This window comes from Chlamydotis macqueenii, chromosome 19 (assembly GCF_036417535.1).
Source record: "Chlamydotis macqueenii isolate bChlMac1 chromosome 19, bChlMac1.mat, whole genome shotgun sequence".
NCBI classification, from domain to species: domain Eukaryota; kingdom Metazoa; phylum Chordata; class Aves; order Otidiformes; family Otididae; genus Chlamydotis; species Chlamydotis macqueenii.
Window position 1 is genome coordinate 8038961 of NC_141574.1, and position 24923 is coordinate 8063883.

General features: G+C 43.0%; 1 protein-coding gene across 8 annotated transcripts in view; it reads right to left on the minus strand.

Annotated features, from left to right (window-relative positions):
• The window catches only part of CUX1 (cut like homeobox 1), a 275849-nt gene that overhangs the window by 145140 nt on the left and 105786 nt on the right, over positions 1-24923 (minus strand). For all 8 annotated transcript variants that reach the window (XM_086763223.1, XM_086763224.1, XM_086763221.1 and 5 more), the window contains exons 3-4: positions 19072-19119; positions 4981-5059 (exon numbers count right to left, since the gene is read on the minus strand). In XM_086763223.1, coding sequence (XP_086619349.1) covers positions 4981-5059; positions 19072-19119 — 127 coding nt within the window. The remainder of the gene's footprint in view (positions 1-4980; positions 5060-19071; positions 19120-24923) is intronic.

Here is a 24923-nt window from a genome sequence, read left to right on the forward strand (position 1 = left end):
CGACCTGCAGCCACAGAGGTTTACTGCTTTCCACTCTTTCAACTATTAACTGTGCTCAATTTTCTGCTTAATTTTATATCAGATTTTCAAGTGCGTTTAGAAAGATACCCTACTGCTCTATTTGAGGGAGTGTTTGTGCTACTTCTGTCGTCCATGAGCAAGTTCATTTGGTTCCTTTCCTCCTAGCACTACTCACTGTAATATTGTTTTCTTTTCTCTCTAAGGCTGAGAAAAGGCACGTTACAAATATTCATTTCCCTTGTCAAGTTAGGGGCAGCAAAAGCCTTTTCATTTCGTCCATCAACCTTCAATTTTATTCAAATATATTTTACTTGGAAGGGGGCGACCATTTTGACAAATATTATTAACAAACCAGGGACTGCTTAAAACTTTTCACATTGTTTGTAACGATACCAAACATTTCTCAAAAATCTTGATCAGTCTTGATACACCACACCCAGGGTACACCATAACCCGACCTTGCTCTTTAGACAGAGTTTTGCCAGATAATTAACAATGAGCCCAAGGAAGAGCGCTTGGAGTATTAACTTTTCCCAACTGTGTTTTTAGTATTCCAGTTTGGGATATGCTCAGCACCGTCCCTTGGAGTGAACCTCTTTTCCTTCTCCCCTCGGTTTATGCTCAACCCGCACTCCTCTGCGGGCACAACAGGCTGGGCGTGCTCGTGTGCCAGTTTACGCACATCATGCAGTTCTGGGGATGTGAAAGTCTGTACCGACTTTCTGCTATCAGCGCTGGCGTTATAGCCTTTATGCCTTCTGCTTTACCAAAAAAATCCAAACAAGCTACATAATGTATATAAATACAACAACTTCATACACGTTTATCATCTCCAACATAAGCAGTCTATCTTTTTTTTCTGGAAAAAAATAGTATCAAACCCGTTCTTCTCTGGTATCACCTTTAACCTCAGAACATTGACCAAATACACTTTAAATGGAAGCCTTCCCCTAGCGCAAACAGCAACACAAGCCTGCAGAGCCGTGCTAACCTGTAAATAACCAGAAGCCAACAGCGATGGCAGCGGGCACAGCACCTCACACTGCTGTTCCCATGGGCTCTGTGGTGCAAGGAGGAAGCTCTCTTTATGGGCGAGAAACAAATTTTCATTTCTGCCTCTAGAAGTAATTCCCTAACACTTGTTTTGTGTTTTATGGATTACTAATTTTAACTGAAGTTTTTGTTTTCTCAGCTAAATCATCCCTTGGAAAAAGAAAGCCCTACGCAGGGCAGTCTGAATTTGCAAGGCTGAACTGCGATTACACGTAAACAAGAATACTGCCTGTAAGGATGGGTGCGTGGAGAGCTCTCAGAACCAGCCTGCTCCTCCCTCAGACCCCGGCTAAGACACAGCCCCCTGGCAGGGCGTGCAATTTATGACCACAAGGAGCAAGGGAAAGATAAAATTTCCACTTCAGCCATCTTTCATTGTTATTGCTTTTAATTGTTTTGACAGGGCACATTAAAAAAAAAAATCTTCTTTTTACCCGCTCTGTTATTTTGTATTTCCCTTAGATAGCAGATCCTCTGAGCTGAAAACCATATCATGCACATTATATAGCTCCAAAATTAGGGCAAATCTGATCACAACAGAGACCTGCGAAGAGTCTCCCATAAAAACACGCATACATCCCCTGTTACACTGTAGGAGTCATTTGGTTTCTTGATGAGAAAATTCCCATTAAGCAGAAACAAAGACCATTTATGGCTCAGCCCTGGAAGGCTGCAGAGTCTCCACCAAACTGTGAGATAATGTTTTGCCTTCACCTACTCAGACTCTCCATGTATATACGCTGTTTTCCTGTTCTACTCGTCCAGGGTATAACCGCGATGCAATACCATGCTGCAAGTGGAAAGGCGTTCCGGAGGAGCAAGAGAGGGTCAGGAGTAGGTTTCAGCGAAGCGGCGCGTGGGAGGGGAGGCAGCGGCGGCGAGCGCAGGGTGCATGGGGTGCACTGCTGCGCCCACAGGCCGGGCACATGAATTTGGGCACGCCAATTTTCCCCTGGAGTAGAGAGAACCAGGAAGGAGACAAGCTTTTCAGGTACCCACCCCCCCCCCACTTTGGTGGCAAACTCTTAGCGGTATTGCAAAAGATACACGTTGAGTTTTTCTAGGAAAACAGCCACTGAACCCAAATTCAGTTTCCTTGTTGTCACATGAAGATAGCGGATTTTCTGTTTAAAGGCAGAATTGTTTATTCTTTGCCTACGCAAGAGCCATGCTTAACAGGAGGAATACTGAAAACTGAGTAAATCCAACTGTGGCATTGTGCAGTAATTGCACAGGAATAAAGACACGGCATAAAGAGAAACTCCATTTAACGAGTTTATCTGGATACTGCTGTCTGGCATTCACTCTGGGTCTCCACACTTTTAATAAAATTACAGTAAAGTTTTGGTTTTTTTTTAAAAAAAGTAGTGAAAACCATTCCTTTAAAAAATAAAAATATTTAATTTTTAGTATTTTTAAAGCTTAATATTTTTCTTTTAAAGCTTTAGAAAAGGGGAATTATGAATATACTGTTTCTGAAAGGCAACACCGCTCCTCCAAACACTTACACAACAGGGCTCCCATTTCACTTTAAGTGTTTGCAAGATTAAGACCCTGAAAGCCAAGGGTGCCAACATAATACACTTATTTTACAAAACTAAAGAGAAAGCAATCTTGAACAGATGGAAGAAAGCTTCCTCAAAATACAGACCCAACCTCCCTCTACTTCAAAATAAATGTATTCACATTATTTTTAAAGGTAAGTTGTGACAACCTTGTTGATTAGTGCAATTCATGTGGCAGCTTTCACTTTCCTCTAGCTCTCTACTGCATACTGAAAATAAGGCAATTAAATGAGAAAATTAATTCCATTAATTAAAAATGTTCAGTCTCAAGCAAGACAGAATGATCTGAGTGAGAATTACAGCTGTATAAATGTACATAAAACAAAATGCTTTCCTTGACATGGGCTTTAGGAAGGATAAATTTTGCAGCACAAACCAATAATAATGCTATTTTAACAGTATCATAAAGCTGGAGAGAGAGATGAAAAGGTCTGGTTTATCTTTTAAAGAAAAAGCTCCTGATGCATATAGGAAAATTTACAAGTAAAATACCACCCTTCCCACAAATTCCTTACTGGTGAGCCTGAGTGAAAACTCTGGTCGAGTCAGGAAAGAAAGTCATTAAACTTCACTGAATCCATAAAGCACCATAGCTGGAGTTTCAATACAGATCACTTCATAGTAAAATTAAAATAGAAGCCCTTTTTAATTATATAAAGTGTGCACATTATTACTGAGGAGAGGAATACATGCTTTCCTCAAGAACCATAAAATTGGCTGCTGGGAATTAGAATTCAGCTGCAATTATGATATGGTCCTATAAAGGATATTGAAAGTCTGATAAAACTGCACCCTTGTCATGTAACAGTGATGCTTAATGCTAAATAACCACTCCGCAGCATTCCAGCCATAGCTTTCTCCAAACATCATAGCTCCCTTCTCACACTGGAAAGAAAACATAGCAGGATTTTGGAGCTAAAAGTCTACCTAAATATCTGAAATACCAAATGGACAGGTCAAAAGATATATACAGCCACACAGAGGCAAAACACCGCATGTGATAAATGAACATCACTGGTCTTTTATATAGGAAAGCCCTCCGTGGATACATAACCAATGTAAAAGACAATGCGTGAGGAGAAGGAAATAAAAACCGAACAATACAATGAAGCAGGCCCCTAACTGCGTACACCGAACTCGGCCCTACCACGTGGTGATGAATACCAGTGCCATATACTCCTGATGGCTGTTTTCGTTGCAGTTTGCGTTGTAAACAGCGAGGATTTGTTACACTTGCATACAGCGACAGGAGACCGGCCAGGCTTCTGCTCGAGAACCCGGAATTTGGTTTTAGCAACGTCAGTACGCTCCTCATGTGCCCCTCAGGCCTGCAGACAGAGCACGGGACCAAAACCTGCCAGTATCCCTGACCCCACACACTCCATCACGCTCACAGCTCGGCCAGGTAAAAATTTTCACATGTAGTGAGAATACCAAAGAAATATCCATCTGACACATGACAGGGGAAGTGTGCATGAAATGTGCTCCTGAAAAGGAGCAAGTAAAGACTAGGGTGCACTTTGCAATGAGGCCTTAAAAGCTCTTAGAAGTATTAATTATACCTCAAAACCTCTCTTGAGATAGGCATTTTGAATATCATATATCACGCCAACTTTTTATGAAAGTATAAAATCATACACACACAGAGTCAAATACCAACAGCTCAGACAGGCTGTGATTTGGAAGTGGAGACTTGGACTCCCAACTCCCTCTCATCTTTGGGTACAGTCGCAAAAAGAAAAATCTGTTCAGACAGCATTTATCTACCATTGGGGAAAACAAGAAAAAAATCAATTCCCAGAATGTAAATAGAAATTAACTGGAAACTTCTGATGCCAAACTCAAAGGAAAGCTGAAAACACATACAATCAATGCTTTTAAATAAAAATTCTGGTCACACTTACATTGAATAGAATTGAAATTTGATAGTGATTTACTTTTTTTTTCCAGTAAGGCTTTTTTTTTTTTGAAGGTACGAAAAATGTTCTCTGTCCTTTAAATAGACAAATATTTCTGCTTCTTGATAAAGCTTCAAGATGTATCTTTTTGTTAAAAATGTCTGAACTCTCTAATAAACAAATTACTGAGCATCACACAATACTGTAATAATCCAAAATGATTTGTACAAACATTAACATGTAAATGCAATGAACAGTTTTACGAGAAGTCATGAAATGTGCCGTAGTTACAGTTCTTTCCATCAGAAACCATACTGGAGCATATCAGTTCCAGAATAAGACCACTGCTCATATTTACCTTATCAAAGGCAGAAAAAATGCCCCGTGGCATTCACACAAACCAAAGGCTCCAGCTTTTCAGAATAAGGAAATCTTTTGCTTACCTGGAACATCAATTAATCTCTTATAAACATTCAAGAAGGCTGCCTCTGCTTCTTTGCTTCTTTTACCCAATGCGTCAATCTAAAAGGGGTGAGGAGAAAAGAAGCTTTTAGATTTGTCCCAATACAACTCTTGCACTCAGAGCTATACAAATAAATGGATGTGTTTCATATGCAACCAGTCAATACAGAGGAAGGGAACCGGAGTCTCCTGTGTACAGCTCCTACAGAAGCAGCCTCCTAAGACTATTTCTGGTACGTTTGTACTGAAGATAATTTCAAGTCCTGTTCCAGCACAATAGCAAGCATCAATACTTTAATGAACACCACCGTCTATTGTGATTCTTTACTTTACATCTTTACAAAAAGCACAGTATTTGCCAGACAGGTTCTCTCCTCAACAACTGTTGTCCTTTCCCCCTCCAACACAACAAAAGGGAACCACGTGCACGCCTGACGTCACGCTCTGCCTTTATCGTGGCAAATATATTTTTCTAATCTTTCCACCAAGCCTAGGAGAGGATGAAAAGATGCACTTGTTGGGTGCCCTGTGATACTGAACACTGAACAACTGTGATTTTCTACATGCAAGTAAGGTTTTTAATAAAGCTCAGGCACAGGCCCAAACTCCGCACCCTGTTGCGCTCACAGGCCGAAGCCGGGCTCCCCTGACTCGCTGCTCTTCGTGGTTGGTAATGCTGGCGACACTAATGTCAGAACCGTCTGCCAAAGGGAAAATATTCTCTCACACAATCTGTTATTGTCCTCTAAGCTTGTATTTCCATCTAAGCCTTCATTTGACAAGGAAAGGCAGCTTCATGCCTCTGAGAATAAAGCACTTATTCCACAGCAACCTTTAGTGGCAAACATGTATTCTCCTAATGTGCTAGAAGACAGGGCTCTTACAATTACTAACTGTTAACAAAAACCAAAGAAACTGACCCTACACCAGCTCCACTGAATTAACTCCCCAAACCAGAGAGACAGAAAAGGAAACAGGAAAGCCTGACACAGCTCTGCAGCAGCTCACCCAAATCAGGAAACTAAAGATACGGAGATTATCGTTCCTGTATTTTAATGAAAAGCGAGGAAGGATCTGAAGAACTACAGATACAAAGGCCTGATATCATTTTTTTCTGTGTATTTGAAAACCAGTTAATATTAAGAAACCATTTAAAGGTGTGTACGTCAACATGTCCTAAAAAAAGGAAGGTCCTGTCTGAAAAACGTCCTTGAATTCTTTCACTACATCATTGATTGGACAGATAAGGCCGGAACAATGGGCAGTTTACTGTCCCTGTGTTCAGGGAAGTGTCTGATATTTCGATGTGCAGGCTCGGAAAGCGCGCGGGCACAGGACACAGAGGGTGCCAGGGGACGGAAGCGGTGCAGGGAGGAGGAGAGAGGAGCCGGAGGGGCGGCGGGGTCAGAGTTGGGGCCACTTCTGTTTACTTTCTACAAAAATGACTCTGTGAAGGGAAGGATTTGGGGGGGGGGGGGAAGCCTACAAAGCAGATGATTAAAATAATGGAGGGAGGCAGAGGCAAAGCGCACAGGAGCAGAGGGCGGAACGGCACGTGATGCGTATAGATCCGTCTGATGGCTGGTAAGTGACTTGTCGGGATCAGTACGGAGAGGATTAAGGCCAGAAAACCAAAGGACAAGGACAATTGTAGAAATTGCACAGAAGCACAATGCGCAACGTATAAACCAAGAAAAGGCCGGAGGGGAGGGGTCAAGGAGGAAAATGAGGACACCGAAAGCATCTGCACAGCGTTTGGCAGCGGCAATGAGATCTTGAGAGATGGCGAGAGGCTGTAAAGAGACAAGTTATTCTAACACAACACAAGGCTCTGTTTAGAGAAACAAACCGAAGTCCTATTTTGGTTACATTCCCCCAAAATCTGGATTAATTTATGTAACTTGGCGTAGGTGCAGCGTAACTGAAACTTGACCTATTTGCAATTTTTTCTTATCAATTGCTGTTAAAAAAGGAAGGTGTTGGGAAGATGATAAGCAAGCAGCACAGGCCAAAATGATGGAGGATGTGAGAGAAAATATAAATTCTCAAGAAATGCCGGCCATACTTGCCTTTTAGAGTTTACTAGGCTATAGAAAGGCACCGGAATCTCGCAGGGAGTACGACGTGCTGGATAGCAAGGGATTGATGGTTGTGAATAACCCATTTATTAATCTGAATTCAAGCACTCACAGATGGACTGATGCTCATTAGGGAACAAGAACACGAGTGATTCAGTTAGAACATTTTCACACAAAGAGTGTGTGAAATGAGAATATGGAACAAACCGCCAAAGGCAGAGGGGCACTGCGTGGTGTAAATCAACGCTCGGGACGATCAGACCCAGCTTGTGATCGGGCGAGAAGGGAGGCGGCAGCCATCAGAGAGACTTTTGCAGTTGATATTGCATGGGGACGTAAAGACAGACGCTGAAGGCCAAGGCACGCCATATGTTAGACTTCTGGACTTCAGCGTTCCCACACACAATCTTCTCTCGCTGCTGCTCCGCACAGAACAGCCAAATTTAAATCACTATTATTAAATACAATTAGCATGACAGAACAGATTCTGTACTGTCTTTAGAAAAAATTCATTTGCCACTTTTACAAAAACCAAAGCATTTTAAATGTTTGCATTTCTGTGAAATAACAGGATGGATGTTTTCCTTTTACAGTTTTTTCACATTCTAATAAAGAGCATTTGTACTTACATTCTCCCTATTACAAAAGATATGGTTTACTTACTCCTTGCCAGTTATATACTGATTGAAATATAAACCAGAATTGAAATAACATCTTCCAGAGAGATGTTATTTCTGACAGAAGCAGTTTGTAAATCACAGGAACTTCACAACTTTTTTCCCCCCAAATTCAAAACTAGAATTCCAAACAATCCCACCAGGCAGAAAGGTTTTTTTAAGTTTTAGTTGTTAAAAAAAAAAATAGTAATCAGTCTGTCTGATTTAAAGTTCTATTAAAAATAAGCACCAGAACTATTTTATATCTCCAGATAAAAATTAGAAAAAACACCATGACAACTTTAACTGGAATTAAAAAAAAAGAAGTATGCCAGCTTCCAGCTGCATAAGGAAATATGGGATGAAAAAGACATCAAAAATAGCAAAATATAAATATAAAATATAAATCTCTCCAGAGAGAGAAGAAACAGAGCACTGAAACGACATGGAAGAAAGTATTTGGAAGTTCACTGAAAGTTTTTCAAATCAAAGTAAAATTGGTTCAGGAGCCAATGAGGATGAGCTGCAATCAGCTCACATTAAAACAGTTGAACTACATTACCAAACTCCTGCTGAACATTTTTATTTGACTCTAAAAACTTCAGAGACCCTGAAAGCAGTCAACTTATAATTACACTAGCGTAGTCTTGACATGAGCTTAGCTCCAAATCTTAATTTATCTAAACCAGGCCCCATTATGTCTTCTCTGCCTAGAAAGAAACAGCAGTGACCTCTGTATTCCCCACCACCCCCATAAACATATGTTCACTTTTAAGTTTTGGCATACTATTTGTCTTGATAATACCACTGGCGCTGTAGTGAGATAACAGAAATGAGACACCAGGAATCCTCCCTCCTTAGCACACTCTTCATCTTTAAAATATCACCGGAGCTGTAGGGAGGCAGCCGCAGCAAGACACGGGTTTGAGAGCAGTCCTCCCTTTATCCACCTTATTTTTCCAGGTCAAGTGCTTTCATGAGTTGTTGCTCAGGGCACCAAGTTCATCCCAGAGGCTGAATGACATCCTTCCCCTCCATAATTATCTCTTCCCAACCTGCCTGTGAAGACCTCCTTGGTCTGCTCCCATTCTCCACTGCCAGGACGACAGCTGGTTGCCCGACACTGCTCCAGCAGCATGGACAGCTTGTTTTAGGAATACTTGGTCACAATCTAATATCTACTACACCTAGCTAAAATCCAAATACCGTCAATGAATCAGTGGCTCTACCTCCACATTTGGGTAAGCACCATAAATCTGGTCCCCTATGTCAGGGAAGATGCTGAACGCAGTTTTACCTGAACATTGCCTCTTTCCTTTTCAGCTATGTCCAGTCAAGTTCAAAAAGACAAAGGCAAAATCTGTGGCTTTATTTTAGAATCTATCACTCTTTATGCATAAGAAATTTCAGCATTGAAGTCTGATGTCTGCTGCCCCACAAATCACCTGGATTCTGCATTCAGGTTTGCAGAAGCGGAATCCTCCACCATGCTGTACCACACGTGGTATCGTCTCATCCACTGCGGTCAGACAGAAGGCTGCACAACTGTATTTCTGAATTTGAAGATGAAACAGGAAGATAAAGCTCTTTGCAGGGAAGCTGGGGCTGCTAGATGCCGGCATACTCTGCATTGACGCTTAAATTCTCTGAACGTATGGGTATCAGCATGCTGACACATTTGCAGACCATGAGGCGGGCACACGGCCACGATGTGTTGTTCCTGACAGATCAACTTGGATCATTCAGCACTGCTGTGTTTTCCTTTTGTTTTTAGACAGCTCAGCATCCCCAAGACAGCTCCTTAGTGAAGAGCTCACACTGCTTTCTGTGTCTGTGGCATCACTGAAGTACCGGCGATTTACTTGCACCACAATTAACTGTGTATCAAGTGTCTCAAACACGAGCGTTCACACAACTACACGAAATACAATTCAGGACGTGGTTTAGTGGACAAGGTGGTGTTAGGCTGACAGTTGCACTTGATGATCTTGGAGGTCTTTTCCAACATTAAAGAACCTATGATTCTACAATGAGTATGAATTTTGTAGTCCTAACTCTTCTACTTACCCTCATTGCTCCTCAGTTGCAATTCTCAATCTCATCAGCTGCCTTAACATGAAAGGTACGTCTTTGACTGTCCTGCACCCAACCTGGAACCAACTTACCAAGTAAAAATAAACTATTTAAAACAGAAGTTATTTTTCTCTTCTGATTTTTAATAAATAGATGCCTTAACGAGACATCCATCCCCCTTCACTCACAAAGCTCCCTTACACATCTTTTGTCGTACTGTTTTGCATCACGGAGTTTCTTCATTTGTCTTCAATTACTCTGAGCTCCCAAAATGCCACTAAGAATTGTAAGAAATCTATTAAACAAAGGGAAAAGCATGATAACAACTCAGTAACGCCCCATTATTTTAAGCCGTGCTGTATTCTTGAACAACTGCCTGGGAATGGAACGGCGGTTATAGCAGGCATTATTAGAGCTATGCCATGGAATTGGTCTGTCTTTGAAGCCGGGACAATCGAGCTGAGCCGCTCCCTCATATAAACCAGCACGTCAGCCGCTGAGGCAGTGCGCCGCAGCCACGCTCCAACACACTCTGCGCACCTGGATTAGGAAGCACGCAGGGTGCGCGTGCAGTTGGCTTGATTTCCCTTTCTTAATACCAACTGATATCTATACTAATAAATAAATTAATAAAATATAATGTAATTTTACAAATCAATAAAAACATATAGTTCATCATTCCAGTAATTTATTTTGCAGCTGACAAAAGAAAAAGTAAAAATACTTTTTTTCCCCTTTGCTGCAATTAAAAGATTTTTTAAGCAAAATTAAAAAGCAATGATTCCTGTGCAGCTGCTTAAAGCATATGGTGTGTACTTCAGTTGTGCTATAAATTCTTTAACAAAAATAAAGACTTCACAGTGGATACAATACCAATCTGTTTAACAAAGCTGCCGGGGTGCAGTGCACAGGTATGCTCGCAGGGAAGAGCATGCTTGCCTCACCCACTTGTTGGTTTAACCTCGTTAGGAAGACAGCCTTAAGGAGGACTCAAAGCCTTCAAGTTTTCAATTCTGCTTCCCTCCACTGTGAAACAACTGCAACCTTGAACCCCTGAAACCTTCTCTTCCTTTCATGCCCAGATAAATCCTGGTTTTCCCAGACAAACAACGCTGCCATCCCCTGAGGAAAGCTCAGCTCCCTCGTTCTCACAGGACAGCTTCTTGTTGCTCTTCCAATCTTTGATCTTTGTTCCCAGTAAAAATGCCCAGCCCAACATACGCCTCAAGATATTGACAGCAGAACGACAGCGTTGTTTAAATAGCTTTTATTATTTGCCACCCTGCCGTCAGATCACTGCGATGGTCATCTGCTATCACTGCTGAACCTCTCCCGGATCCTTTGACAACTTGTGTGTCTCCCTCCTCACACCTCTCTGCGTTTCTGGGCAGCGTTCCTCAGTCCCTGCTCTCACTCCACTCCTAATCCATCCGTCGGTCGGGCACCGAAGGGCGCAGCCCTGCTCTCTCTTCCTGCCTCAGGCCACGGGGCTCCTGCTTCTCTTGCGTCAGATCCAGCCATCGCGCTGTGGCAGCATGATTCACCTCACTGACTCCACGAAAAACTGAGCAACGAAGGAGAGAAAGAATTTCTTTTCCACTATGCTGGCAAACTGAACAGCCCCATCCTGTGCGCTTGGTAGGCTCAGCACCAGGGAGGAGGTGGGCACCCAGGGCCGGGGCAAGGACGCTTGCCAGCACCAGTCACGCACTGGCATGGACTGGGTATGGCATGAAACCAGAGCGACAAAACGCGGATGGCAAAAGGAGGGTCCAAGTGCCAAATGTTATGAAAATTCCCTTCCCTAGCTATTCTATCAGTCAGTCTTTACAGTGTGAAAGTGCATTAACTTTGTTTATATATGTATTAGTTCACATTATACACTGTAATGTAACGAAGTAGAATTTTACTGGAGACTTTGGTATTGTTCATGCTTAAGTGACACAAACTAAAGGACAGCCCAGTCCGGGAAATAAGGACTTTGCTTCACGGAAGCTTAGAGCTGTCCACGAAAAATAAAGGACACTCCTGGACAACCAAGATAACACCAGCATCCTAGCCCCTCTAACACATTATTTAAACCCTCCCAGTGTTTTCTGGTGTCACAGATAAGTAACTCTAGCAAGACTGACTCCAGGGACGCCTGGACCAACAGACCAGCAGCAAGAATGCTGCAGAAATACAGCTAATGTGCAAAGTTTTACTCTGATTACTAATGAGTAGTGTGGGTGTTAGTGATTAGTCAAATTGCGTGGTACCTGAATGGCTGAAGGGTGTAAGAACCCTGTGTGAAACCACATTTGAGTTGCCCAAATTTAGCTGAGGCACCTCATGCACATGAATAATTGTTTACCCTTGTGATTCTGTACTTTACATCCTGATCTCTCTCCTCGGTCAGCACATGGCAGATGCTAATTTTTGTAATGTAAAACAGGTCAAACACATGGCAGGAAGTAAGAGAAAGACAACGTCCAAACAGGGGATGCGTACTTCCCAAAAAACTGAAAGAACATCTTTCTAAAGACAGAGCAGCAAATTATTCACTATGCCACTGGTCAGGGTGATGTCAGAGCTTGTCACTTTTGATCCTCAAGGTTCTGCAAGGGCACAGGGTGGGATAGAGAACATCTCCAGCCGCGGCCAGCCCAGCCACACTTGGCATGGCAAAGCGGGGCATGGGAGGAAGGAGAGAAGCAGCCTGTGCTGCTCGACATCCCCTCCAGCTTCCCAGCCGGAGCAGGCGCTGCACAGTGAGGCAAGTGGGTGCTTTCACTGGCCTGTGAGCCTCTCTTCTTGCCTCTGTGAACGCTCACCTAGAACCCACAATCGCTCTTCTCCCTTACGGATGATCCAACCTTTTGTTTATGTATTTTAAAAAATTAGGGCAGAGGAATCCTTGCAAGAACGAGCTCATTAACTGCCTTTGTGCGAAATCCACCTGCACATAAATACCAAAATGTAACCTTTTGCTCATATTTTATACTGAGCCTACCCTCTTGCTTCTCTACTACAACAAAGCAAGACCGGACACTGGCTTGTACAGAGCTTCATAGTAATTTTGTAATAAACACAGAAATAATTCTGTATTTGGAGAAACAGGGACTGGATTATAACGACACTCAGCAGAATACCGCGCCCGGCACAGCCCTCCCATCCCCATTCCTTCCAGCACACTTCAAGCTCTTTTTTTAAAAGGATGAGAAGACACCCCTGACACTGCGAACTGAAACAGTGCTGCCTGTCTGAATTTTGCATAAATAGTTTCCCCCCACTGTTAGCATCTCACCCAAACGCGTAGCAGCGGCATAGCGGCCCTTAACATAGACAGCCCACCAGCTGCCAACAGAAATTTCTGCACTTTGTCAATTATATAAAAATAAGAGGATTTGGGCTGATCCTCCCCAAAGTTAGCCCAGTAGTAACTGCCGTCTCAGTACAACTTGCCTGCACACCGGATGGGACAGACATGAACCTGCAAGAGCTTCAGAAAGGTGCACAGTGCCTATCGCTTGCTTCTGGTGGGACAGGTTAGGATGGGACCTTGCCTGTCATCTGAATAGCTCAGGTCTGTCCCAGGAAGGTGCCAGGATGGGATAGGGGCGCACACAGGCTCTGGGAAAGAGCTGTGACTGTATTTGAGAGTTTCTACAGTTCTGTCCACCAGTCTGGAGTTTAGTGTCTAATCCCTCAGGGATGTTTTCAGCCCAGCGCTCCGCAGCACCGTGCCGGCAGCAGACATCCTACACGCTCATCAGCGAGAGCATCTGCCTTCGAGATGCTGGAGTGTATTTAAATCACCTTCCTCAGGAAAGATGTTGTTTAAACTGCAATCAAGCCATCCAAAAATAAATAAATAAGCATTTACACACTTGTGTAAACAACGAAACGAAGCGCTGCTGAGCTGCTGTCACCCCAAAAGCACGCTGTGCGCCTCTCCCCCTTCCCCGCTAGCATCGGGAAACAGAATCCAGACGGAGCACAAAACCATCCCCGTGCTCCCGTTACACAAAGGAAATTACCCACCGCCCACGTCCCGTGGAGGGGACGACAGAAAACAATTACCCGCCAAAAATATCAGATTTACTCCGCTTTGGTACACAGAGAGGTTTAACGGGCCTTGCCCTGAAAAGCGGGAACGCTCTGGGCCTACACCAGTGCGCAGCGAGCTCTGCATTTTGATGTATGCTGTTGACTTCCCCAACACAGAGCAATTTGTAATAGCTTCGCCACGCTGTTGTTTTCAAAGCTCCTGCTACATCACAAGCATTTATTTCTGACCACAAAATTACATTTATTCAACAGAAAGCAGCTCAGGGTCTTTAAGAGGTTAACTTCTGGAGTGCTTGGCTGCTCTCCAGCCGCTGTAGGAGAATCGGAGGGAACGCCACAGCACACAACAGCACCCAGGCCGGCTGTGATTAATAGAGTGCTGAACACGCTGCTTTCCACATACACACACTTTTCATTCCCTTGCTTCCATAGATCATGGACTTATCCTCAAAATATCTGACTGAAATTGAATTTGGCTTCTCTCTCAACCGTTCATTTCCTATGTTATGCAAGGTTATATCCTTTTCTGCATGAGCAGAACCAAACCAGCTGCAGCTTTTGAGAAGAAAATGTGTTTTCAATTATGAAGCTGGCCTGAATATTGAACCACAGTTCTACTGCTACTCTAATTGAGCCATCATGGAGCGAACCTACAGGAAAGAAATTGTATTAATTAGGTTTGTAAATTTAACATACGGAAATTAGGGGGGGGGGGGGGAGAAAAGATGACTATCAGCTGAGGAATACTCCTTCAAAATGCAGAAGGAAAGTGGGTCTGAAGTTGTTTGGGCACACACTAATAATTATTAGAGTCTTCCTTCAAAGGCATGATTAGTAGTTCCAGCACACCAGACTGATTTCCAGCTTCTGTTGTCTGCATATGGAAAATTATTAAATTACTCCACTGACCGAATTAATAGTTTAAAGAGCAATTCAGCTAAGTGGGGAGCCAAAGCGGTCTCATCAGAACGGCAATACCCTGAAAAGTCCTTGCTCTGTGAGAAGAATATGAGAAACAGTTTTCACAGAAATGAAGTCCACCACGTTGTTTGGGAGTATGTGCGGTTCTCCAAAGGAGGGATTACTGCATTACTGTTGGACAGTACTGGTATGCCACATGAAAAGAATGCTAATGACCTCAGGAAATCCTTTCCCAGCCTTAAAATATCTATTTGATGACTTCACAAATTCAGATTCCAACATTAGATTTCCATACCACAACTTCAGTTCTGTAAATTAACACAGCCCAAGAACATAACTTTTTTTTTTTTAAATATTTCCTGTACAGATATACATCCACTGATGTAAACATGGTAATGCACAATCACCTCGTCGGAACATAGCTTATTTAGATGGGTGCTTGAAGGAGTGCCTTGCCAACTTGCAAATGATAAATAATCATTTTATCATTGAATGATGAAGCTCTTCAGCCTTTTCTGATTCTGTCCTGTATTTAGCCCAGCACATGGTGAGCAAACCATTAATAAGTTGCATCCTCAGGTTAATGGTAAGCATAAGGTGGGGGGGGGGGGGGGGAGAAGAGAGATTTAAGATAGAAAGGACAGGAATTTTACACCTCATAAATCAATGACTTCTAACTCTCATGCTCACAATAGCCTATTTACACCATCCAGACCTTAAATCTTCCAGGAAGGTTAGAAAAGTTACCCACAAAAATCAAAAGAACCACACCATCAGCTTTGAATCAGACACAACATTTTGTTCGTTTAAAAAAAACCTGCATTCAAATTGCCATTAAAATCCTAAATAAGGAAAAAGTACTATAATAAAATTATACTACAGTGATGAAGTAATAGGGTCTCACATTGAACTAGGAATGCATTTTAAAATTTGTAGCACGCTAAATTCCATTTCATAATGCTTTTACTTTAACTGTCATCATAAAAAATCCAGTTACTTAAAGCACTGAGATCTATACAAAAAAAAAGTTATTTCCAGCTACTAATGGAACTGCCTATTTGATAACTGGAACAGTTTTCATCTGAATGAACAAGATAAATAATCCAGGGAATACAGAATGTTCTGGCTTGGGGGATTTTATTTATAAATTTATATTATACAAAGGGAAAATATGGGGCGGGGTGGAGGAGAGGGGGGAGTATCAATATCCATGCTCAAACTGAGAAGGCAAATCGGCTGAAGTGACCTGTGGATTTATTTTAAAAAGTGAACCAGCCACAGGTTTACAAGCAGATGTCCCATAAAGCGTGCTTGGGAGGATATTTAAATATGTGAGCTTCAGTGAACCTCTCTCCAAGTCACGTTGCGCTGGCCGAGGGTACAGGTCAAGGACAGTTTAAGTCAACCCAAGCTGGCACAGTTGGACGACTCCTGCCCCTGGCTTTGCTCTCCTGGCCTCTCCCCTGCACAGCAGGGGCCTGCACAGGGCTGCTTCAGTGAACCAACCTGGCAGAAAACGAAGCCAGGAAAAAAGGGGGAAAAAAGAAAACTTTGTGCTCATTGCGGGATCACACTAGCAAAAGCGCTGAGGCAAGGCGGGAGCTGGGGACGCAGTCCTGAGGGAGGCAGGAACACAGCAGTATCTAAAAAGCTACTTAAATACTTTTGCTGGTCAGGGAGCTCTGTCCCTTCTGATCTTCCGGCCCTCCCTAGGGCCCAGAGCCCTGTGGGGCACAGCCATCCCCCATGGGATCTGCAAAAGCCCGCTTCCCTTCTGAGGCAGGATCGTCATTTAATACTGGACGTGCAAAAAGCACCTACTGTCATTAGGGACCAAGAAAGGGATGGGCCACAGCTGGAGGGGCGGAGGTAGAAGCAAAAAGGTGGTGGAGATGGTAAACAGAGAAGCTGCATCATGCAAGAATCTTTTTTCCTAGCTTCCATAGGAGAAAGGAGTGAGGAGGTGGTGGTGCTCCAAAGCTCGGTAATACCATCCACAGTGCCTCAGAGGTGTCAGCCAGAGCGCTCCCACTGCATTCCCGACCTGCCGCTCGAGGATGCTCTCTCCAGCAGAAGAGACTCTAGAAAACATCTATTTGAGCTACTTTTCTACTTAACTGTTTTATTTACTTACTCCTGTTGTTGTTTTTTTTTAAAAAAAATCCTAGTCTGGGGCTGAAAGCAAGTTGCCGTAATAGAAGCAGGAACCCTCTTATGAGCAGATCACTCCGTATTTCTCCTCCCCGCTCCTGTCCCAAAGTACTTGTCCTGTGTGCCCAAACGGTTCCTCATCAGATATCACCTGGCCGGTAACGCCCAGACTGCCGCAAAGCGGCCCCGTGGAGCTGCCGGGTGGGCGTCCTGCCCCAGCCGTACTGCCTGCTGAGCCATCTCTGGGGAGCAGGACGAGGCATCTCCAGGGGGTCTGACACGAGAAAAGCCTGAACGCTTAACAAAGTTTGTTCCTGAGCTACCTGGAGCATTCATCTCATGATCTTCATAAAGTCAGCCTTAACAATAAACAGAGACCAAATCTATATACCCAACAATAAAACATAGCCGAACAGGCCAATATTTTGGTATTTTGATTTGTCTCCAAGACAAGATACAGTAATTACATCTATAATGAAGTACCACCATTCACAGTTTAATGTTCTGCGTTTATGTAGTCAATCATGATTAGTTCAGGGTTTTTTTAGGTTTCTAAAACCTGTCTAGATTAGGGAGACTGGAATCACCGGCTCAGAGATTCAGCAGCACAATCTTGTAGCGGATCCGTACTTCGTTTATGTAAGAGGGGATTTCTACCAACAAATTTTACTCTTGTAATTTGTGAGGCTGCATTTACACCAACATAAACTTCACTTTTACATTTGTGAAGCAAAACTACAGAGGAGGAGTGCGTGTGAGCCACAGCAGCGAGCTGTCTCCAACAGACAAGATCTAACGGGAGGATCTTCCTCCACGGGAGCCAGATTGGGATTTATGGTTCTTCCTCAGACATTCCCTTCATTAAAGAACAGTGCTGAAAGCACACATACACTTTTCAGTCAGTGCATTACAAGCTTGAAACTAAAGTGAAAAGGTTTTAAGAGCACTGCAATTCACTCGGAGTAATTTTAAAGTGTAAATTTCCATTGGCAAACAGACTCACACAAGTCATTCTTTGTTCTCACAAATTACTATCAGATATATCAAGGACAAAGTTGTCCTGTTTATTTATTTATTTCTAGCAATACTTGGGAAATTGGGTTGTAAAATAAAAAATATACTGCTTTTACAATGAGGAATTACTGCCTATTTGGGATACATATTTAGCAGGATAGACAAGTAATCAGAAACGCAGCCCTCACTCCAGGGAGTTGTGCAATTCATTCCCTATGCAGAATCCTGAAAACACCCTCCTGGATTTCTCTGTGCTCTGATGGGAACCGCGACATCAACTTCTAGATTGAGAAAGTAAAAAGTGTTGCTGCTTTAACACAGCTGATTTTAAGAGCAGAGCTCTACAACATGTAACAGAGCATGAGCCAAAATCTCAATCCACCACCCCACACAGGCACTCATCTTTGCAAGGAGAAATAGAATTTGCAGACTTCATACGCAACACTTTCCTGGAGGCAGCACCACAGCTCCCGTCTGGCTTGAGCCCTCACATGAGGTGAGCGCTTCCGTGCTGTCCACAGCTAAAATGTAAAATTCTGTAACTGGCCCAGATTTCTGTTTCCTACAGAAATCCTTCAAAATAACAATTGCCTTGTGACCACTCCAATCGTGTGTGTTTTAGCAGAGTGGTGTGAAGAGAAACCCAAGTAAGCCAGCACCAGAGCTGTTAATGCTTTCTGTTGGTTTTCCAACACACACACCTGCCAACTTCAGGTTTTCCATCAAGCCCTCTAGAATACAGAGTTTCACAGCTGAAAAAGTTTACGGTGAAAACCATTTGTAGTATCTCAGTATTTTTATATTCGTACATGACATCGCTTTCATGAAGCGCTGAGCCCATCAAGTCACCGAGGCACAGCGAGTTAGCGTGTGCCACCTGAGCCGCTGCAACGGGAAGCTTACGCTCAGGCATGCAGAATGCAAAGCCATTTGACCAGTTTAGCTTGTCCAGCACAAACCCAGCGCATCACACGCGTATCCTGCATGCAGCAAAATGCAGAAGGGCTGAGCCCCTGTAGTGCCCTCTGCTCAGGTGCTCTGTACCCACCCGGCCACGCTGAACGGCTGCTGGCACACCAGACTCATGTGAAGCAATACCGAAAGCACCACGGGAAGGATGAGCTCTTACCTCTCCCTGGAAACTCTTCAGTAACGGAGCTACCTGTTTGCGCAGGTCCTAGAAGACAGAAGCGAGATATTTCATCAGAAAAACTTGAAAGGACAAGTCATTGTCAGGTTTTTCCTCACACTATTTTCAGTTCCGAAATACTACGTTAATCCTGATGGCATTTTATGGGAGCTTTGACTGAAATGAAGGTGTACCTAGAATTCACTTTGAACAAATCTGCATTTCCAGTTTGACATATACGTGTCTCAGTTGCAAACAGTATTAATTAACACCACTGCAGTGATGCTAGGCAAGCACTGAACGCCTTCCACCTCTAATTCAGCTGAAACACTAATGCGATTAGGAGTAAATGCCTCTATCTACCTAAACAGCAGCTACACCTCTGAACTCACGCCAAAGGAATTTCCACAAATGGAAGCTGGGCTTAAAGGAAGATGACTTGGGACCATCATTTCAAGTAAGAGTGGTGCCATTTTGAAAGAGATCCATTTTATTTATTATTTTCTCAAGAGTGCTCTGACTTCAGCCATCAGAGAACTGGAAATAGCCACACTGAACAACGGAGTATTATTTGTTAGTTTCTGTATAACTCAAAATTTCTCCTTCAGAATTACAACACACTTCGTGCTACAAAAGTCATTGAAGTACTACCCACAGAATCACTCTGAAAGTTTATAGCATATTTTTACTTAGCAGGAAGATGATTTAGGACAACAGAGGTATATCTATCTTGCATAAAATTCTCAGTGGCTCGCTCCACTTTTAAGCTGGTTTGGGTCTAATTCACTTACAAATTCTCAGAATTCTCATGATGTGCATGCCTGAAGAATAAAATCCTGTAACTCTGCAGAGGACACTGCAGGGAACGCACAGCCAAGAAGCTGGACTCCTATTTCTGCTGTGGTATTCCACTGATGAGGGACAAGCAGTGACTTCATAGTACACTGACAGGTAGAAATAAATCTGTGAGAGGTATAAAACAGTGACGTGATGCTGCATCACTTAGGAGGGCAGCACTGATGCAGCTTACCCAGGAAGAAGGTGGATTTGCCATCCTTCGAGACTTCCAAGGCATAGCCAGCCAGACCTGGTGTGGGTGCTGAAGACCCATTTTTAGGGCCAGGTGAGATCCAGCCAGCCTCTGGATGACCCCTCCAACCAAGAGTTCTATGATGCCCTGAGAATGCTGCTCACAACTGGGATGGTCACAAACTGCTTAAGCAACCATGAAATCTTCCTAGCATCACAGAGGCTGCAGTCCCTTCGCTACCCTGAACCTCATGCAAAAGGTCATGAAGAGGTCTTTTAAGTATTTTCTTTCTATAAAAAGGGTTTGTTGAAGCCGTGGGCCTTTCGGAAAAGAAGGTGACCTTAAAAAGTTGGGAAATTCTCTTTTCCAATGCATTTACTTTTACATCTAGAGTCATACAGCATATTGGACATTAAACCACTCACCAAAACACCCTCGGCCCCGGATTTAATCTGATTTTCCTGAAGGAAAAATTGGGCTTTTGAGAGAAGTGATTTTTGTCATTTAAATGACAAGTCATGCAGAGAGCTGGAGTATCAGGAGTTCTCCCACTCCCTGAGAAATGGCTTAGGGGGCCAAACGCAAATGAAGCTATCAAAGAGAAACGATCAGCCAAATTTCCCTTCTTACACGGTTATTGCACTCACATACAGTTAATCCCCATCAAGTTAAGGATAATGTTGCAGCTTTATAATCTCCTTCTTCGGCACCAAACCAAAGAACTCTTCTGTTCTTAGACCAAGTTGAATTACCTAAATGTTTCCTGATATTTTCTGCTATTTTAGGACAGAAAAAGGGTGGATGCAGTCCTTGTGTATCATGAACATCCACAAGTTACACCTCTACCAAAGGAAACGGGCAGGTTGAGCAGCTTTTCCCCACTTTCTGGGAAACCAGAGGGCCACTGGTCTTGAAATAAAAATCTCAGCTGGTGGGAAATGATCGGGTTTAGGGCTTCTGTCCCTGGTATTGCCTCTGAATTTACTGACTGGTCTGGCGCTAGCCAGCAGCAAACTGATGTCAAATCTGAAAGCAGAAATACAGGAGATCTAATTCCAGCCCAGCCCCAAGTCCCTTGTTTGCACGGCTCTCAAGACCAGGGTGTTATTCCCACTGCCGAGATCACCCTAGGCGCAGCGGCAGGTGACAAAGCACCGCAGCGGCATTCGGTGACATGAAACACAGCCAGGTGTGGAGGCAGGAGACACGAAACACAGCCAGGTCTGGAGGCAGGAGAACTCCTCTGTGTGAGGGGTGAGGTCTGGGCAAGAGCCCGCTATTGAATGGCATCATCTGCCACGTACTAACTTTTGAAAGACAGGATTTGCGGTGCTTTTTATTTCATGATATAAACTATGTCAGGGCTTTGCCTTCATATTCATCTTTAATAATGAGAGATGTTGCTGGTTGTTTATAGCAGAGAAGAGGGAGAGAGGCAGGGGGGAAAAAAGGAATAGAAGGGACATCCCAAAGCCAAGAAAACAGTTGGTCAAGCTGTTAAAAAGGGAGAAAAGCTTTCAAGTACAAAGTCTGATTCCCACACAGCCTTCACTCAGCAGATTCAGGATGCTAAACACTCATCCCAGCAATCGAAATGTTACCAAGCAAAATTCGCGCCATGATGGGAAAATGTGTTGCGCTTGATTTAGATAGCGGCTTTTGTTGTTGGTAAAGCTGTTTTAAAAAACATTTCATGATAGAGAATGCAGCTCAAAGTGATTCAGTCCCGCTGGCAAGCGATTGGTTATACCACAGTGATCGACCTGGGGCATACAGCACACCGTTCAACAGGGTAAAATGCTTTGGCAACTGGAAATCTTAGCAATAACTGGAAATCTGTTGCAGCTGAACAACAGAGAGAGCGCATCTCACTTCCATACCTTCACAGAGCAAGCAGTCTAAGAAAAGCAACTGCAAGGAATTTGCTCCATTATTTTAAATGCAACCAGATACGCCGTGCAGGTCAGCGGGTAAGTGGCACACACCTAAAAAAAGGCACAGACACCTTCTTCACACCTCTTTTGGCTTTCTCCCCTCTCTTCCTCCCCGCCTTGGAAGGAGTTTATAACTCCTTCCTTGGCTAAACAGCATCAAAACTTTAGACAGCTCACAACAAAAGGGAAGTACAAATAAACAGACAGAAGTCAGGAATAGACATGTCTCGAGTCACCAGCTAGTGACTCGAGTTATTTTTGGCAGTTCGGAAAAATTCCTCATCAGACTTTGTCTCCAAATATTGCACTAACATCAAACAGAATCTTACCTTCTCCGCGCTAAACTGAACAGAAAGAAGGCCATTCAGTTCAGATGCGGGGGAATCTGAAATGCTGGTTAGCAAGGACACCGTATGATTTATTATCTGTTTAAAGTGTAGTGGCCTTTACTGCCTGGGCTGTGATCAAAACAGGAAAAGCAACCAACTCCGGCACTCGCGTACAGCTAGCAAATCACTGCGATCGAGCAGAACAGCTACAAAGAGTACACGCAATTGAACATTAAAATAAATGAAATTTATCAACGGAAATGCATTGAAATATTTGAGTATTGCTACCCAATCACATTATCAGCCTGTTTTTTCATGCCATCTAAACGTGCATGTTATCTCTCTGTCTCTCTCTGGATGATTTATCAGGGTAGAGCAGTTTTCTGAAAAAGGCTCTATCACAGACAAACTCAATATCTGAGGTGGAGACTATGAATTAGGATGCTGTATCATTATCTGAATCAAATCTGATAGCTGAAAGCTAATACAGCATTCTCCCTTTACAAGCATATAAACGAGTTTATATTTTGATCAAGTAGCTACACAATGAAATCTGAATCCAAATAATTTTTAACTCCCTTTCCATTCTCATTAAAAATAACTCTATGGAAAATAAACCAAGAATAAATCAGCAGTAAAAACGTGGGCAACAAATGCATCTTTCTGACAACCAAACTACATTATTTATCTATCACTATCTTAATGCACTGTGTACAGTACAAAGGACATCTCAATGGTCAGGGTACCAACACCGTCTTTGTAATTTACTTGAGGTCTGAAGCCATACAGCACCTTCTGATCTCCTCCCAGACTGCTCCATCTCATTCACCTCCAAAACGCTTATCTCTAAATGTCACAACAGCAGCCGCGTGACCCTGGTTTGATGAAGTGGTCCAGCAAGGCTAAGCTTGACCTGTACACCTTTATCACCTGCAGAAGTATTGTGCTCTTGTAAAATAAGACAAAACAAGAAAACATGGGCAAACGTTCTGTTGTATGCCTCCTGCGCCACATTTCCTATGATTTGTTCTATATATCGTCTACTGGAGACGCGCATTGGCCGGTGAATGTCACTGTGTCTGGCAGAGAAATCATAATGAGAAGCAGCCCGCTTGTATCAGCACGGGTGACATCATTAGTTCAGCTGTCACAACCTATTTTTGAGCTGCCTTATCACCAGCGAGATGCTACGGCTTTCCTGCCGTCCTACCCTTTTGCGTTTCCTTCCTTGTTAGCCCACACGTAACAAGGAACCAGCAGCCGGCCCCGCGCGCAGAACTGGCAGGGCTGAGTGTCGTGACTCCAGATACTTTCTTATGAGAACTTACAAACAGAAAAGAAAAAACAGAAAGAAAAAACTATATATATTGACTGTGTCAACACATAAAGAAGAAATAGTACAGGCTCAAGAGGAACTCTTGTGTCAAGGAGAGCTGGGGCAGCCAGGTTGCTGCGTGCTAATACGAGGGATATTTGTTTCCTGCGATCGGGAGGATGTTTATCTGCATACCCTCACGGGCAGGGCTCCGCACGCTTTGACCACGTAGCTGTCATCTCGATAATGCCGTTGAGCTTCTCTCTCACAGAAATACAGCTGAAAGGGGGAGAGGTAAAAAGCAGCCAAGCACGAAGGATTTGGGAAGAACGCCGACATCAACTTCCAAACACACACTTCTGAGGTGCGTTTGATTATTATATACTTGAAGGACACAACTCGCTACTGTGAAACACAGAAATCAGCAAGTTAACTATAATTAGTAGTAACCAGTTCTGCTGGTTAATTAGAGAGAGCCAGCAAGCCTAGGTACTATGGGTAAACTGGTGAACGAGTTGAGATCACCCAACCAGACACTCACCTCCCAATACACAAGTTTTAAATGCACCCACAATTATGAGAAAAATACAGAATATGCATTTTTCCACCCGAGATCCTGGGCACACGTGATTGGAGGCGTACTAAGGGAAACACGTAAGTCTTTATATTTAATTAGTTCCAGCAAACTCCACTTTGCTTTGCTCTCAAAGATACAAAACTGAAATCCCAGAGAGTTGTTCAAACAGGTATTAACAGTAGCTTAGATGACTTATTTAATTCCTCAAATATAAGACAAATTAAATCATATGAGCAAACAATTTATTGCTCAATTTACACTATGATTTAATGAGATAGAAAACCTCTTATTGCTTAAGGCTGCCTAAGTATTTACTTGAAATCCAATCATTAAAGAATGACTCGTGATGTTATCAATTTTCTATGATTTTTTAGTTGTTTTAATACACTAACATGCCTGTATTTTCTCTGTACAAACAAAATCTCTTTAAACTTAAGATACGTTTCAACCTAGCACAATGATAAATAAAAAATCTTGATTTACAGTAGCAAAATGTACACCACAGTACTTTCTGAAATATTTCAGCTCACAGATCTTGTGCAAATTCCATTAGCTTTAATTATTTATTAGCAGTAGATTTAGATTACTGTTCCTGACCTATTTTTCAGCGTATGGACCCACCCAGCAAAAAGTGAAAAAATATTCCATTTGTGAAAGGCTGATTTAG